The 12,650-nt window shown below is 41.7% G+C and overlaps 1 protein-coding gene across 1 annotated transcript in view; it reads left to right on the forward strand.

Annotated features, from left to right (window-relative positions):
- The first annotated feature begins 1,423 nt into the window (after window positions 1-1,423).
- The window catches only part of FBN2 (fibrillin 2), a 167,873-nt gene continuing 156,646 nt past the window's right edge, over window positions 1,424-12,650 (forward strand). The window contains exons 1-5 of the mRNA XM_085213340.1: window positions 1,424-2,133; window positions 2,773-2,855; window positions 5,880-5,978; window positions 6,525-6,620; window positions 8,623-8,718. Of these exons, the coding sequence (XP_085069466.1) occupies window positions 1,901-2,133; window positions 2,773-2,855; window positions 5,880-5,978; window positions 6,525-6,620; window positions 8,623-8,718 (607 nt within the window). The 5' untranslated portion in view covers window positions 1,424-1,900. The remainder of the gene's footprint in view (window positions 2,134-2,772; window positions 2,856-5,879; window positions 5,979-6,524; window positions 6,621-8,622; window positions 8,719-12,650) is intronic.

Raw genomic sequence — 12,650 nt, forward strand, 5'->3', positions numbered from 1 at the left:
TCCTTTCAATATCTAGCTCTGTTTATCTACTGGGAATTATTTATTTATCTCTGTGCTTCCTAATATCCAAGGCCCTAAGCTTATCTCAGATCAGCCCTTTTGTTTTTATTCTTTGGAGGCTACCTGCCTATTTGCAATTTTTCTTGAGATATTTATTCACCTGCTGGAATCCTCTCAGTGCCTTTGTTTGGAGCACCTCATTCACGTCAGGTTTAGCATCTTCAAATCTGAGGAAATTCCAAACCTCATTATATTCCTGAGGTTCCTGATCTCTTCTTTCCAGCTGTTTTCATTAACTTGTTCTTTTCGTTAATTTCTCAAAGCGTTACTTTTAAAGATTCAGATTCTCATCAGCAAGTTTACTTTTGATACTCTTCCAAACTTTTTTTTTTTTTTTTTTTTTTAAAAAAGAAGGATTCCCGGGACTCCTGATCAATTGGAATGTAGATCTGATTGGAGCCACACTTAAAGTCATGGCTATCAAAGCAGCACAGTGACTTGAATGAGGGGATGGCTTTGCAACCTCTAAGCTGGAAGCTTTATTTCAGAGATAACGAAGCATGGTTCCTGCCTCTCATTCCAGAATTAGAAGTGCCAGATAACACGCACTCAGACCTGAAGGCACCCGCCGTTTTGTTTGTTTTGCTTTGAAAGTAAATAAGTGATTTTGTGGTTGCTGCAGTAGTCACTGCACAGTGAGATGCTCATCCCTATAGCTGTAATTTGAAGCGATGGTAAGAGAATCAGAGCACATCCCACGGCTATCAGAAGAACCAGCTGGGGACTTCCAGCAAGGAGGTGATTGTATTGCTTCTGTTCGGCTGCGCTGGTGCCTGGCTGTCCCACACACCTACATGCACGACCTACAAAAGTAACGAGAAGAGTAGCCACGCGTTTGTCTGCATTGGTTTGAAGACGCCTGTATAGGCAGAAACGGTGAAAGGAGAACAAGGAGGACTTGAAGGGTGTGAACTTTATGAAACATCCGATGGAAACCTCGCGTTTTCCAGGGCGCTCTGAAGAGCCTTGCCAACCTGCCGACACCGCTCGTGCAGGAGGCGCTCAGAGGAAAGCGGCTCCCGCAAGCTCCCAGCACCCAACTCGGCGCCAGCCTCCGACCGGCGCTCCTCCGCCCGGGCCGGATCGCCCCGGTACCCCGCACACTCCTCCGCTTCGCGGCGCCGCCGCCCCACACCCGGCCGCAGAGAGCGGAGCTATCCCCGGGGCCGGCCCTACCTGCTCCCCGCCCCTGCCGCCCCCTCCTCCGGCCCCCGCCCCACGTGTGCGCCCGCTCCCCCTCGGCCCCGCTCCCCTCAGCTCGGCCCGGCCCGGCCCGGCCCCCGCCCGGGGCCGTGTTCGCCCCTTCCCCCGCGGTCGCCTCAGTACCGGCCGTAAGGAACCGTCCCGCCCCCGCCTCCCCGCTTCCCCCGCACCGCAGCCAGCTGTAAAACCGCCCCTTGTGCCTGGCAGCGAGCTGTGCGCTCCTCGCAGCCCATTCTGCACACTTCTTTCTTTGGACTCGGTTAATTATTATCTTATTGCTGTTTTTACTAGGGACATTTAGATTTAGCTTGGTTCCGTTCCGTTGGATTTTTTTCTCTCTCTTTTTTTTTTTTTCTGAGGGAGGGGAGTGGAAGTTCAAACCCATCTTTTTTTTTTTTTTTTTCTTCTTTTTAATTATTTTTCCTTTCCCCCCCTCTTTGGAGAGAGAGGAGGGGGGATGCAACGTGGACCCTGCTGCTGGCACCACCGCGTCCCGCTGCAACCTGCGGAGAAGGAGGAAGAGGAGAGAAGAAGGAGCCGCAGCGGCTGAAGCCTCCCCGTGAGGAACTGCGGAGCGCTGTCCCTCTCCCCGCCTCGCCGCTCCTCCGCCGCTTCCCTCCGGGGCCGCCGCCGCAGCATGGGCAGACGGCGGTGGCTGCGCCTGCACCCCTGCTTCCTATGGCTCAGCTGCCTGGCGCTCTGCGCGCACGGAGCCGCCGGGCAACAAAAGCCGCCGCCGCGGGTCCGCCCTGCGGGAGGAGCGGGCGGCATCTACCCCGCCGCCGCCGTCGCGCACCGGGAGGAAGGGGCCGGCAGCGCTGCCGCCGCGGGCCGGGTCCGCCGGCGGGGACAGCAGGAGGCGCTCCGCGGGTACGGGCGCGCTCCGCGGGGAGGGATGGGGCCCGCGGTCCGGGATCGTGTAGCTCTGGGGGATAGCTTGGCGTTGGCGATGCTTTGCGCTGTGTTTCGTTGGTTTATACTGAGAAATCAGTATATGCTGATATCAGAAATACAATGAGTTGGTTTGTACTGAGAAACTCAACAAAAAGCGGCTTTCCCGAATGTTTCAGGGGATTTCTCGCTGACCTAGTTTTTAAGTCTTCACGATCCCTCTTGTCCTGGGTGCTGCGGGCAGCTTCTGCAGCCAGGCGTGTGTGCTCAGCCCTGCGTCCATCCCCTCGGCAGTTCCTGCAGGGATGGGTGCGTGTGGCCTGCCGCCTGTTCTGCCTCTCCTCTCGCGCTAACCAGTGCTATTAATGTGAAATAGAAGGGCTTGGAACGCCTCACCGTAGGGGAAGCATTATTGCTTTCTGGAGGACTTAGTCTGAGTCGTAGCTATGCATTTTTGTTTTTCACGTCGCTGGCAGACCTGTTTCTTCCCGTATGCTCATAAAACTGTGGGTTCTGCTTGCATTGATATATACTTAAATATATATACATATATATATATACTGTTATGTATACATTTTTGTACGTGCACACATTTATACATATTTGTCTGTGTGACAGGCCAAATGTGTGTGGCTCTAGATTCCATTCCTACTGCTGCCCTGGATGGAAAACGCTCCCTGGAGGAAATCAATGCATTGTTCGTAAGTGTCTTGACTTCAAGTTTCTACTGCCCTAGGGGCAATAATAAGAATAAGTGTTGTTCTGTGAGTTACTGCTCCATTCAGTGTGAGAGAAGAGAATTCCTGCTGTAATTTGGCTGGATCTGTCGTTGGCCTTGTGTTGGGTTTTTTCCTTTTGTTAAAAAAAAAACGATTTACAGGTCCACATATCCTGTACTTGAAAGACTGGCAAATTGCTGTATTTTCTTTGGTGCATTTGTAAAAGGCATGTTTCCACTTAATTTTTTTTTTTTTAAATAAAAGAACAAGACAGTGAAGGAAAAATTTAAAAAAGCCTTCCATAAATCAAATTATACTGTAACACTGGAAAGAAAGAAGCCCAAAAGGTTCGATGGAGAGCAAATGAGATCTCAAGTTTTCTGAAACTCCTGTTTCAGAAAAAGAAGGCTTGGAACTGCAGTTCTTGGGAAAACTTTTTTACATCTGGAGTGCTTATCCTCTTCTTTAGTTGTATTCTTATAGCTATAAGGCACATAGACTCTGATTATTGCCTGGCCATAATAGATACAGTGCTGACAGATGTGCTGTTGACATGGCTTTGCAGAGAAAAAAAAAAATAAAAATCTGCAGGATGCTCCATGTAGGAAACATTGTCTGCCTGGAAAGGAAATCCAGAATTAAGTCAAAGTTTCTGTCTATTAGATAAAAGCTGATATTGGATACATCCTTTTTAATGGGAGGCTGTTCCCATTCATTCCAGCCTGTTCTCATCATTTTTCCTAAAAATCATGCTCAAGTTCAGAATTCAGGTTCAAGAACACACTGCCCCTGCCACAAGTAATAGAGATCTTTGTAATACTCTGTCAAATGAGCTACAGAGATCCAGGACCAAGCTAGGAGGAATGGGAGGTAAACCAGCTCCTTGGTGTGGCACTGAAAAGTGACTTTGGCTGCTGCCTGTTGTGCAGGGCTTGTTCGTACCTGTTCATTTGACATGAGTGAATTGGCGTTGCTAATGTTGCACCTGACTGCACCGTGGATCACTACTGTTCATCTAAGGCTAACCATAGCGTTTTTAGTGTCAGTACAGCTGTGGAATAAAAAGAGCTTCTCATAACGTTCAGTCCTTATTTATTATCTCTTACCAAGTCTCAGTCTTGACTTACTTAAAAATAAAACTGAGTTTTAGAATTGGATTCTGGCTGCCCAGTATGCCATTGGCCTTAATAGGTTTTTCGCAATGCTGGGTACCCAGTTCCACAACAGTCATAGGCATTCAATGATTTAGGTGCTTTCAGAAATCTGGGTAAGTCACTCTTAAGTTGTGATTCTCAGAGACTCTTGCAGACCTTAGTCTCAAGTCTCTTCACATCCAGACTAACTTATGACCTGCCATTAATTTGTACACACAAAGAACAACTTTTAGCTCCTGTTTAACTTCCTGGACTTTAATTGCAGCTCTCCAACATGTTTGAAAAGTCAATGACTTTGCCAGGCCAGCTGTCAGACTGGCAGTGACGTGTTCCAATTTGTATTTTGGGTGAAAGTTAAGGATCGCAGATCTCTACACTTGCAGGAAATGTTTGTGGAGGTGGTGGTCCCTCTTGCTGTAGTTGCTGAGCTGGGCACAGCTCCTGAGGGTGACACAGGGCAGCAAATGTCTTACTGTTGAGTTGAGTTGACTATAATTAGGTGGTGACTGTAGCTGGTGATTTTCAAGTATGCTGATGATGACCCAGGCAGGAGGAAGGGTAAAAGAGGGAATGCACATTCTGCACGGAACATATTTGAACTCTGAAATGGGGCAAGAAAAGTTTGCTTCCTTGTGAGAGAGAGCTCATTTATGCAAGTTTTCCTACGTCAGAAGTGGAGCACAAGCATTCTGGGAAAGGCCTTATTTCTTTTTTTAATGTACGTGGACTTTTTTTTTAGGTACTCAGTATATACTTGGCAGATTATCTGCATGAGGAATTTGTTCCATTTGTAGTCCTTCGATTGAGAGATGTTCTTACTGGTTATTTAGTTCTGTCAAAACCCCAGAGATAGCTACAAAGGCACCGTGATGCTTGCTTGTTTTTTTTTTTTTTTTTTTTTTTTTTTTTGCTTTACAAGGTGTCTCTTACGAGATGTGTACTTCTGAGATCCTCCTGTGCTGGGCTGGACCTTAAAGTCTCAGGCTCTCCTGTGGTGCATTTGCTAATCCAGCAGATTATTTAGTTGAATTCCTTTGGATCCCATTTGAAGTTTGGATTTAGAATTTAACTGTTTTCTGGCTTCGTGGTTTCTTTGTGCAGTAGAGCTCCGTTGGCTGGTGGGGGAGGAGAGAAGGAATAAGTTGGGGCATGGTGAGGACAGCACAATGGTGTGCACTGTGTGCACACATAATGTATTGTGGTCAGGCTTCCTGGAGAGTCGTGTAAAATTAGTTTCACAATGAAAATGTGGGGATATATGAGTACAGAAACAGTATTTAGGGAAACCCCACGCAATATGGAATGCTCAAACATGGGCTTCCCACAAAACAGGTTTGTGCGTGGGCAGACAATCTTAGAAAAGAGAGATCCTAAAATGCTTCTAAAATAGGGATTGTAAGAGAGAAGCCTTACCATAAATTGGAGTTCGTTGATCATATTGTTTTTATTCATCCAAAACTTGGATTTTTCCTGAAGTTTTCTACAGGCCTTGTGGTCTAAAATATATAATGCCAATAATTTTATGTCATTTGCATAGTAGGTTGGCATTTCTGATGAGGGAAGGAGTTGACTGTTTGTATTAAGTGGTCAGACCAATGTCTGAATATGCCAAGTTCCATTCTGTTTGCCTCCAACATTGTCAGAAATACCAGTTATTCCAAAATTCAGTTTGCTTTATTTAACTTACATTTATTTTTTATGCGTATATTAGCTGACCTAATGAATTAGGGACTCTGGTTTTGTTCTTCGTTTGTTTTTAAAGAGAAGCTGTTAACACACCTTTAGTTTTTTCCTGTAATTTGAGGTTAAGGTTACTGTCAATCACTGACTTCTAAAATTTGTTCTTCCCCAGCGATCTGCAGAAATAGCTGTGGTGATGGATTTTGCTCTCGCCCTAACATGTGCACTTGTGCAAGTGGACAAATATCACCTACTTGTGGACCGAAATCTAGTAAGGACTTATTGAATTTATTTTCTTTAGAGATTTCATTCTAAATAATTCTTGTTATCTATTTATTATTATAATAATTTTTCATTGCTGAATATGTATGTGTAACGCAGACTTCAGTATCTGTAGGTTTTTGACACAGACTGATTTTCTGTATGTGCATTATTACTCTTAGTGACAAAAATGAAAAAAAAAAGTGTTTAAATAGATAAACATGTTTTAATGCAAATATGTGCGGTATTGACATTTTTCTTAAAAAATTTTCATTTTCCTAAAAAATGAAAATTATGCAGCCATCAAGTTAATTAAAAGTACTAAGTTGCTAAATATGGTCATAAACTCTCTTCATTGTATCTTCATCAATGCTTTTAAAATAAAGTCTTTCCCAATAGCTGAACATAAAGGATTTTATTAAGGAATTCCTGAGCATGCCTTTAAATGTGAAGTTGACATCTGTTTTCAGAAGTCTCTATTTTTATCCGTGCTTGCTTCCTGCTGTGGTGTTTGGCATTAATGCTCGTGCCCATGTGTCTGTCCCGGCCCCTGCAGCGCAGCAGTGCAGCATCAGGTGCATGAATGGTGGTACCTGCGCTGATGACCGGTGCCAGTGCCAGAAGGGCTACATTGGGGTCTACTGCGGACAGCGTAAGTAGCCATCCTGGTGCATCTGAGGTTCAGCCCTGCGGGCCAGGCATCCTCCTATAGGCAGGATATGAACACAGAAAACAGCCTCTTAGCAGACACGGAGCAGAATGTCAGAGCAGAGTGATGCTGTTGTGGGGGGACAGCATGTAGCTGGAAGCCAGTTCGCTTCTGAAGTGCGTTTGTAATCTCTGAAATTTAAACTAGGGATTGAATTCACCAAACAGTTTTGACTGGAAAAATCCTTTAGGAGTGGTGACAGCATGCATTCCATTTGCGTGTTTTTTGTTTTTGTTTTCAAACCATATGGTCAATTAATTTTTCATTCTCTTTGAAGAAATTTCTCAGAAGAGGTGCTTAACTGGTGTGCTACAGCTAGTTTTTCTGTTTTCTCTTTGACTAAGGAAAAAGATAAAATATAGTTCAAGCTCTTGGATGTCTTTTAGTTGGCAGACAAGGTAGAAAGTCAATTATTTGCGCAGTACTACCTAGGTCAGTATTGACAGGCTATACAGATTTAGCAAGCAATAAAAATTACTGAGACTGCAGACATTTTAAGGGTTCAAAGTAAGATGTTCTGAGGCTAGATGTTATTAGCTGAGAGGCTAGCTGCTGGAGGTCTTAAGGAAATAGAAACAAATAAAGGCCACTGTGCAAAGAATGGTCAGACTGAGTAGCGTGGAGAACATCCTTTTGTCTTGCTGTTTTGACTTAGTGCTTTCAAGCAGACTTTTTCTTTTTTTTTTTTTTTTTTCTCTTTAATTCTGCTTGGGTAAGCTCCCAAGAAACTTAAGGTAATAGTTGTAACAATACAATATAACCCTTGTTCAGTGACAGATTTACTTCTGAGTGTTGGTGGCCCCATCCTGCACATCTTAAAGTCCTGAGCCAAATGTGAACAGTTTCAGACAGGCATGTTTAGAGTAAATAAACGAAAGGATGTCTCTAAAGCAGTCCATAAAGCCTGAACATACTGTTGAGACTGGTTTCAGTGAATATCTTGTTAGGTTCCCCACTGTGATACAGAGCATTTTTCTGATTTGAAAGGTTTATTACCTCTATGTTCCTGAGGTCCTTTCACACTGGATACTCAAATACATTATAAACCCTGGCCTAGAAACTTTTGGACTGGGACCTCTTTGCTGCTGTTCGCATGACTTAAAGGCAGTGGGACTGTCTTTTAGGTGAAATTTGTTGATTTGGATTGTATACTAACTTTGAACATGGCTGTATGTCCTGGAAGCAGTGACCCAGATAATAGCCAGAATTGATCAAAAAACGTTAATGGTATTATCTGAACTAGTTGATGAATTGCCTCTCTTTCAAACTGGGAAGATTTCATTGCTTTGGAGGGAGGCTTTGTTCTTGGTTCTCCCCATCGATGAATAGTGTGAGTGAGTGTGCAGAACTTCCATAACTGCAGAAGTACCTTTTCCTTCTTTTCATACCAAGAAAAAAAGTTTTATTTCTTTTAGGGATCCTTTTGAAAACTTGGTTTCTGATGGTGCTGAAAGATAAATTAAACCGGTAATTGCTTTCCCTTGCTCCAAGCTTCCCTTCTTCTGCCAGCATTATGAATCCTGAGTGCTGTATTGTCTGTCTCCTGAGTCCCTAGGCCCTGCTTCCTGAGAGGTTTGTTGCTGCTGGAAGTGAATGTCACAACTCAATGCGTGCGCAAATTAGTTAAGTTTGTACCTGCTAACTTTGGTGATGGATGTAAGTTCTTACGATTAGAGACTATTGCTGCACAACTGTTTAAATAGTGTACTGAACTTGTCTGCCAAAAAGCTGTGCTGAATAAGATTAATTAAACAGCTGCTTGCAATTAAGATGGAGCAGGTGTAAGTACTAATGGAATTTGACCTGAACAATCATTATTGTTAGTGTTTGTCTTTGGGTCCAAAGAGACTTAGAGGAGTTGAGGGGAAAAAAATGATTTTTGAATAACATGCATAAAATGTTGTTAACATAGCTTTTTTTCTTTCTTTCTTTTTGTTAATTAAAGCTGTCTGTGAAAAAGGCTGCCAGAATGGAGGACGGTGTATTGGACCTAATCGCTGTGCATGTGTCTACGGGTTTACTGGCCCTCAGTGTGAAAGAGGTAAAAGAAATAAATAAGGCAGTTATGAGCAGTTATATGTGCAAGTTTTGAATAGTGTGTTTGCCAGCTTAGACTGACAAACTTTGTAAGTTTACAAAAGTCATTTGTTCTTTGTACTTTTAGAAAGCGTGTCCTTGTGGTTGGATAGCCACAGTTCAATGTGGTAAATACAAAGCTCAGTACAGCTGAGAGGAATTTGAGTTGATTCTGTTTTCTGTGATAGTTGAAAGATGAGCTATCTTTTTCTCTTAGCTGTATGATATAGGATGAGAGCAAATTGCAGCTCAAATTGCTGTGTATTAGAATCACACGTGTAACTAGATCAGGATGATTTTTTTTATAAGAACACTTTTATGGAGAGATCTTGAAAAGTTACTTGCTCTGGTTAATTCTTTTGTACAGGAAAAAGTAAGAAGGCAGAAACTTCTCTCATTTGTGAAAACAATTGAAAAGTAGCTGGAGTTAAAGTGCTTTTGTTAATTTGGTGATCAATGTAGGACTTTATTTTAAAATTTTATAGAGAAATTCTTTAGCTTTCTTTTGTAATGGTCATAGAAATTATGACAAAAGTCAGTTTTAATGATGCTGAATAAAATGTTTTTAGTGTTACACTATGTGATTAGCACACAAGTAATTAAGGCACGGTCTGTATATCTCCATTTACTCTAAATCTGTTAGCACTCTCAGAAATGTAAACTCTTTGCTTTCCAGTAAATGGGAATGTTTTTATTTTCAAACAAAGGTGACTCTAGAGAAATAGTAATGTAGAATTGCTGCTCAACATTATTTCGTGTGTATCAAACTTACAAGCTTAACCCAATTGACTGTCCTGCTGGGCTGGATGGGCTGGATTTTTAGAGTGGATATAAATGGTTATCGCTTTCCAAAATAATGATGAAGATCATACATTTTTTACAATGAAGTTGTCATCAATAATCAATGCTGATGCTGAAGATCTTAGCAGAAATGTAATTCTTCATCTCCCTTAAGTTGGTGTGTTTGCAAATATCTCATCAAAAAGGTGTTCTCATCAAAAAGGACTCTGAAGAACTGAGCAACAGTGTTGTGAAATCCCAAGTGCTTCTAAATACTGTTGCCTTACTCCTTTAAACATTCAGCAGATAGTTAATATTAAAAAGCAGGATGGGGTCATTTGTGGCAGTAGAAAATAGTCTAGAGTTACTCTTGTAACATCACATTCTTACTTGAGCAGTGGGTAAGACACTCAGGGCGAAATCAGACTTCTTAGAATCATAGAATAATGTAAATGTGAAGACACCTCCACCAGGCCATCTAGTCCAACCCTTCAATTAGTAATCTGAACAGCTTGCTCATGTTTGTGTCCTATCAGTAGTGTTGTAGTATGAAGACATACAGAGTTGGAAATTTCACCTTCCCTGTGCAACCTCTCCAATATTTGACCACACTCATGGTGGAAACTTCTACATTAATACCTAATCAGAGTTTTGCGTGTTTCAGTTTGTGTTTTTTGCCTCTTGTCTGAGTCCTTTGAGACTCCAGGAAGAATCTGTGTCCAGTTTCTCTGCATCCTAAGGCAGTAGTTATACTTCTTTCAGACAGTAATATACCCTTCTTAAAACCTCCTCTTGTTAAGGCTGCGCAAACTTTGGTCCATCAGCCTGCTCACACAGAGCAGATGCTCAAGCTCCCTGATCAGTGTGGTGCCCTTTTCCTGAACTTCCTTCCATATGTCCATATCTTTTCTTCTATTGGAGAGTGAAAAACTATGCGTTACTCTGGTGCAGTCTAACAAGTGCCACATAGGGGCAGAGGGCCTCTGCTGGAGTGGATGCTTCTCTCATGTGGATACAGCCCATAGAACTGGCCTTTTCTGCTGCAGGGATGGACAACTAATACATATTAAGGTTTTTGTCTACTTGGGCCCCCATAATTCTTTTCTCAGAGCCTCCTTGCTGGCAGTTGGCCTCTAAGCCTGTATTGTTCCATTGAGTTTGTCCATCCTGGTTGTGAGACTTCATCTGCTTTTGTTGAACGTTTTGAAATAACTCCTAGACCATTTTTTATTTTTATTTTTTAAGCTGTCTGGTCATTCTGGGTAGATACTCTCTCCTCCAGTGTATCAGCTGGTGCCTCTGGTTTGGTGTCTTCTCCAAGCTTGCTGGAAGTGTGCTCTTGTGCCATCACCGAAGTTGTTAATGAACACTTTAAGGTTCCAGTGATGCTCCCTGAGGCCTGCACTAGCTTTCTGACCTCCAGCTGCAATTTGCACAACTCTTTAAGCAAGCAGACCAGTTTTCTGCTCACCTTATTTATTGTTCGTGCATTCAGCCTATTTCTCGCAAATGGCTGTCTCACCATGGAAGGCTTCTGCTAGGTCAGGCAGACTTTAGCAGACTGCCCTCTTGTCTTCATATTAGTTACCTCAATTTTGAAAGCAGTGATGGCAATTACTCTTGACTTACGCTGTCTGCTCATAAATATCTTGCCTTTCTGTGTTCAGAAATAGCTTCTGCCATAAAATTCCGTGTTGTAAATTCAACCGTGAGGCACTAAGAGCTGCATGTTAATTGCAAAAGCAATTTACACTGTTTCTGACATTTGTTGACTGGGAAAATGAAAATAATGTTCTTCTGGAAAACAAATATTTAAATGAAACTGGAAAAAACAGGAATTTGTATTTGCTATTCCATGTTTGTTTTTTTATACCCACTAGATGTCACAAGCAACAGAGAAATGTAAAGTACAAATTTGTTTCTTTGTCTGTAATTACTTATGGTTTTCATTCTTAGACTCAGATTCACACTTACTGCTGTTGGTTTAGTTTTTGCTGTTGTGTTATATCCAGCCCATTCCTTACAGTTAATTCTTGCAAATTCCTTCTTATGTGGAAAATCAAAAACATCTGTTAAGATGTCTGTTAAGAACTCTGTTAGTGTTTGTAACTGTTTTCAGAAATCTGTCTTTATAGAATGAACGGTTTCATCTAGCAAAAAGAAACACTACCTATCTTATCAACTTAGGATGGATTTTCAAAGCAACATGAAGTAGTTGGACAATATGAATTTGCTTTATAGTTTGAGCCGTAGTTCATATGGAGCTAATGTTTGGATACCTTCAATAGATAGGTAGTAGCTATATCTGGACAATAATGTGGTAGAATCATAATACTGAAAATAAATTTTTATTAGTGTGGAGTGCATTCAGAAATATTTTATTTAATGCCAGAAAACTTGGTAGGCTTTCTTTTTGTGAGAATCAGTCACCCATGATTAAAATTTCCTTTTAGCTTAGGATCTAACTTGTTTCAGCCCTGTGGAATCTTATTAATAGACAGGACAGACTCTAACTGTGGGAGTAGCTTAGTCTTTTTTAAGGATGGTTATGTGCAAAATAGGTTGACTTCTGTGCTAACAGATGTTGTAACTTCATTTTTGCTGTGACAAAAGCTTAGCTTTACAGTCTGCTTTCTTACAGTTCATTATGAAAATATAAAACTGTAGAATTCAACAGACAAAGGAAGTAAATATCTGTATTTTGGCATCTCTGTTAGCTGTCTTTCAAAGTCATATCCTCAATTTACTATTGAAACATGATGTGCAGAATGTTACTGTTTTAGGACATTTAAGCCATGATTCTTTTCTTCCTGTTTTTTTTTTTTTCTTTTTTTAGTTGGAAAGTATGTTGTATTTAGAAGGCTGAAGCTTCTTGCTTGAAATTAGAGATAGTAGGCAAAATTTACTTCTGCTACTGTCACCAAAATGTAGCACATGTAAATTATATATTTAATATGTATATATAAATATATATCATGTAATATACTTCTGTGAAGTGGAAAGGACTAAATTAAATTTCTGCTCATCTTTTCTCTTGGTGTTGCATAGCCTTCCTCTGTTCACTTGCAATATCAGGATCATAAGTACTATCAAATGAATGAAGAGGAGTATACGCAA

This window comes from Meleagris gallopavo, chromosome Z, assembly GCF_905368555.1.
Source record: "Meleagris gallopavo chromosome Z, MGAL_WU_HG_1.1, whole genome shotgun sequence".
NCBI classification, from domain to species: Eukaryota; Metazoa; Chordata; class Aves; order Galliformes; family Phasianidae; genus Meleagris; species Meleagris gallopavo.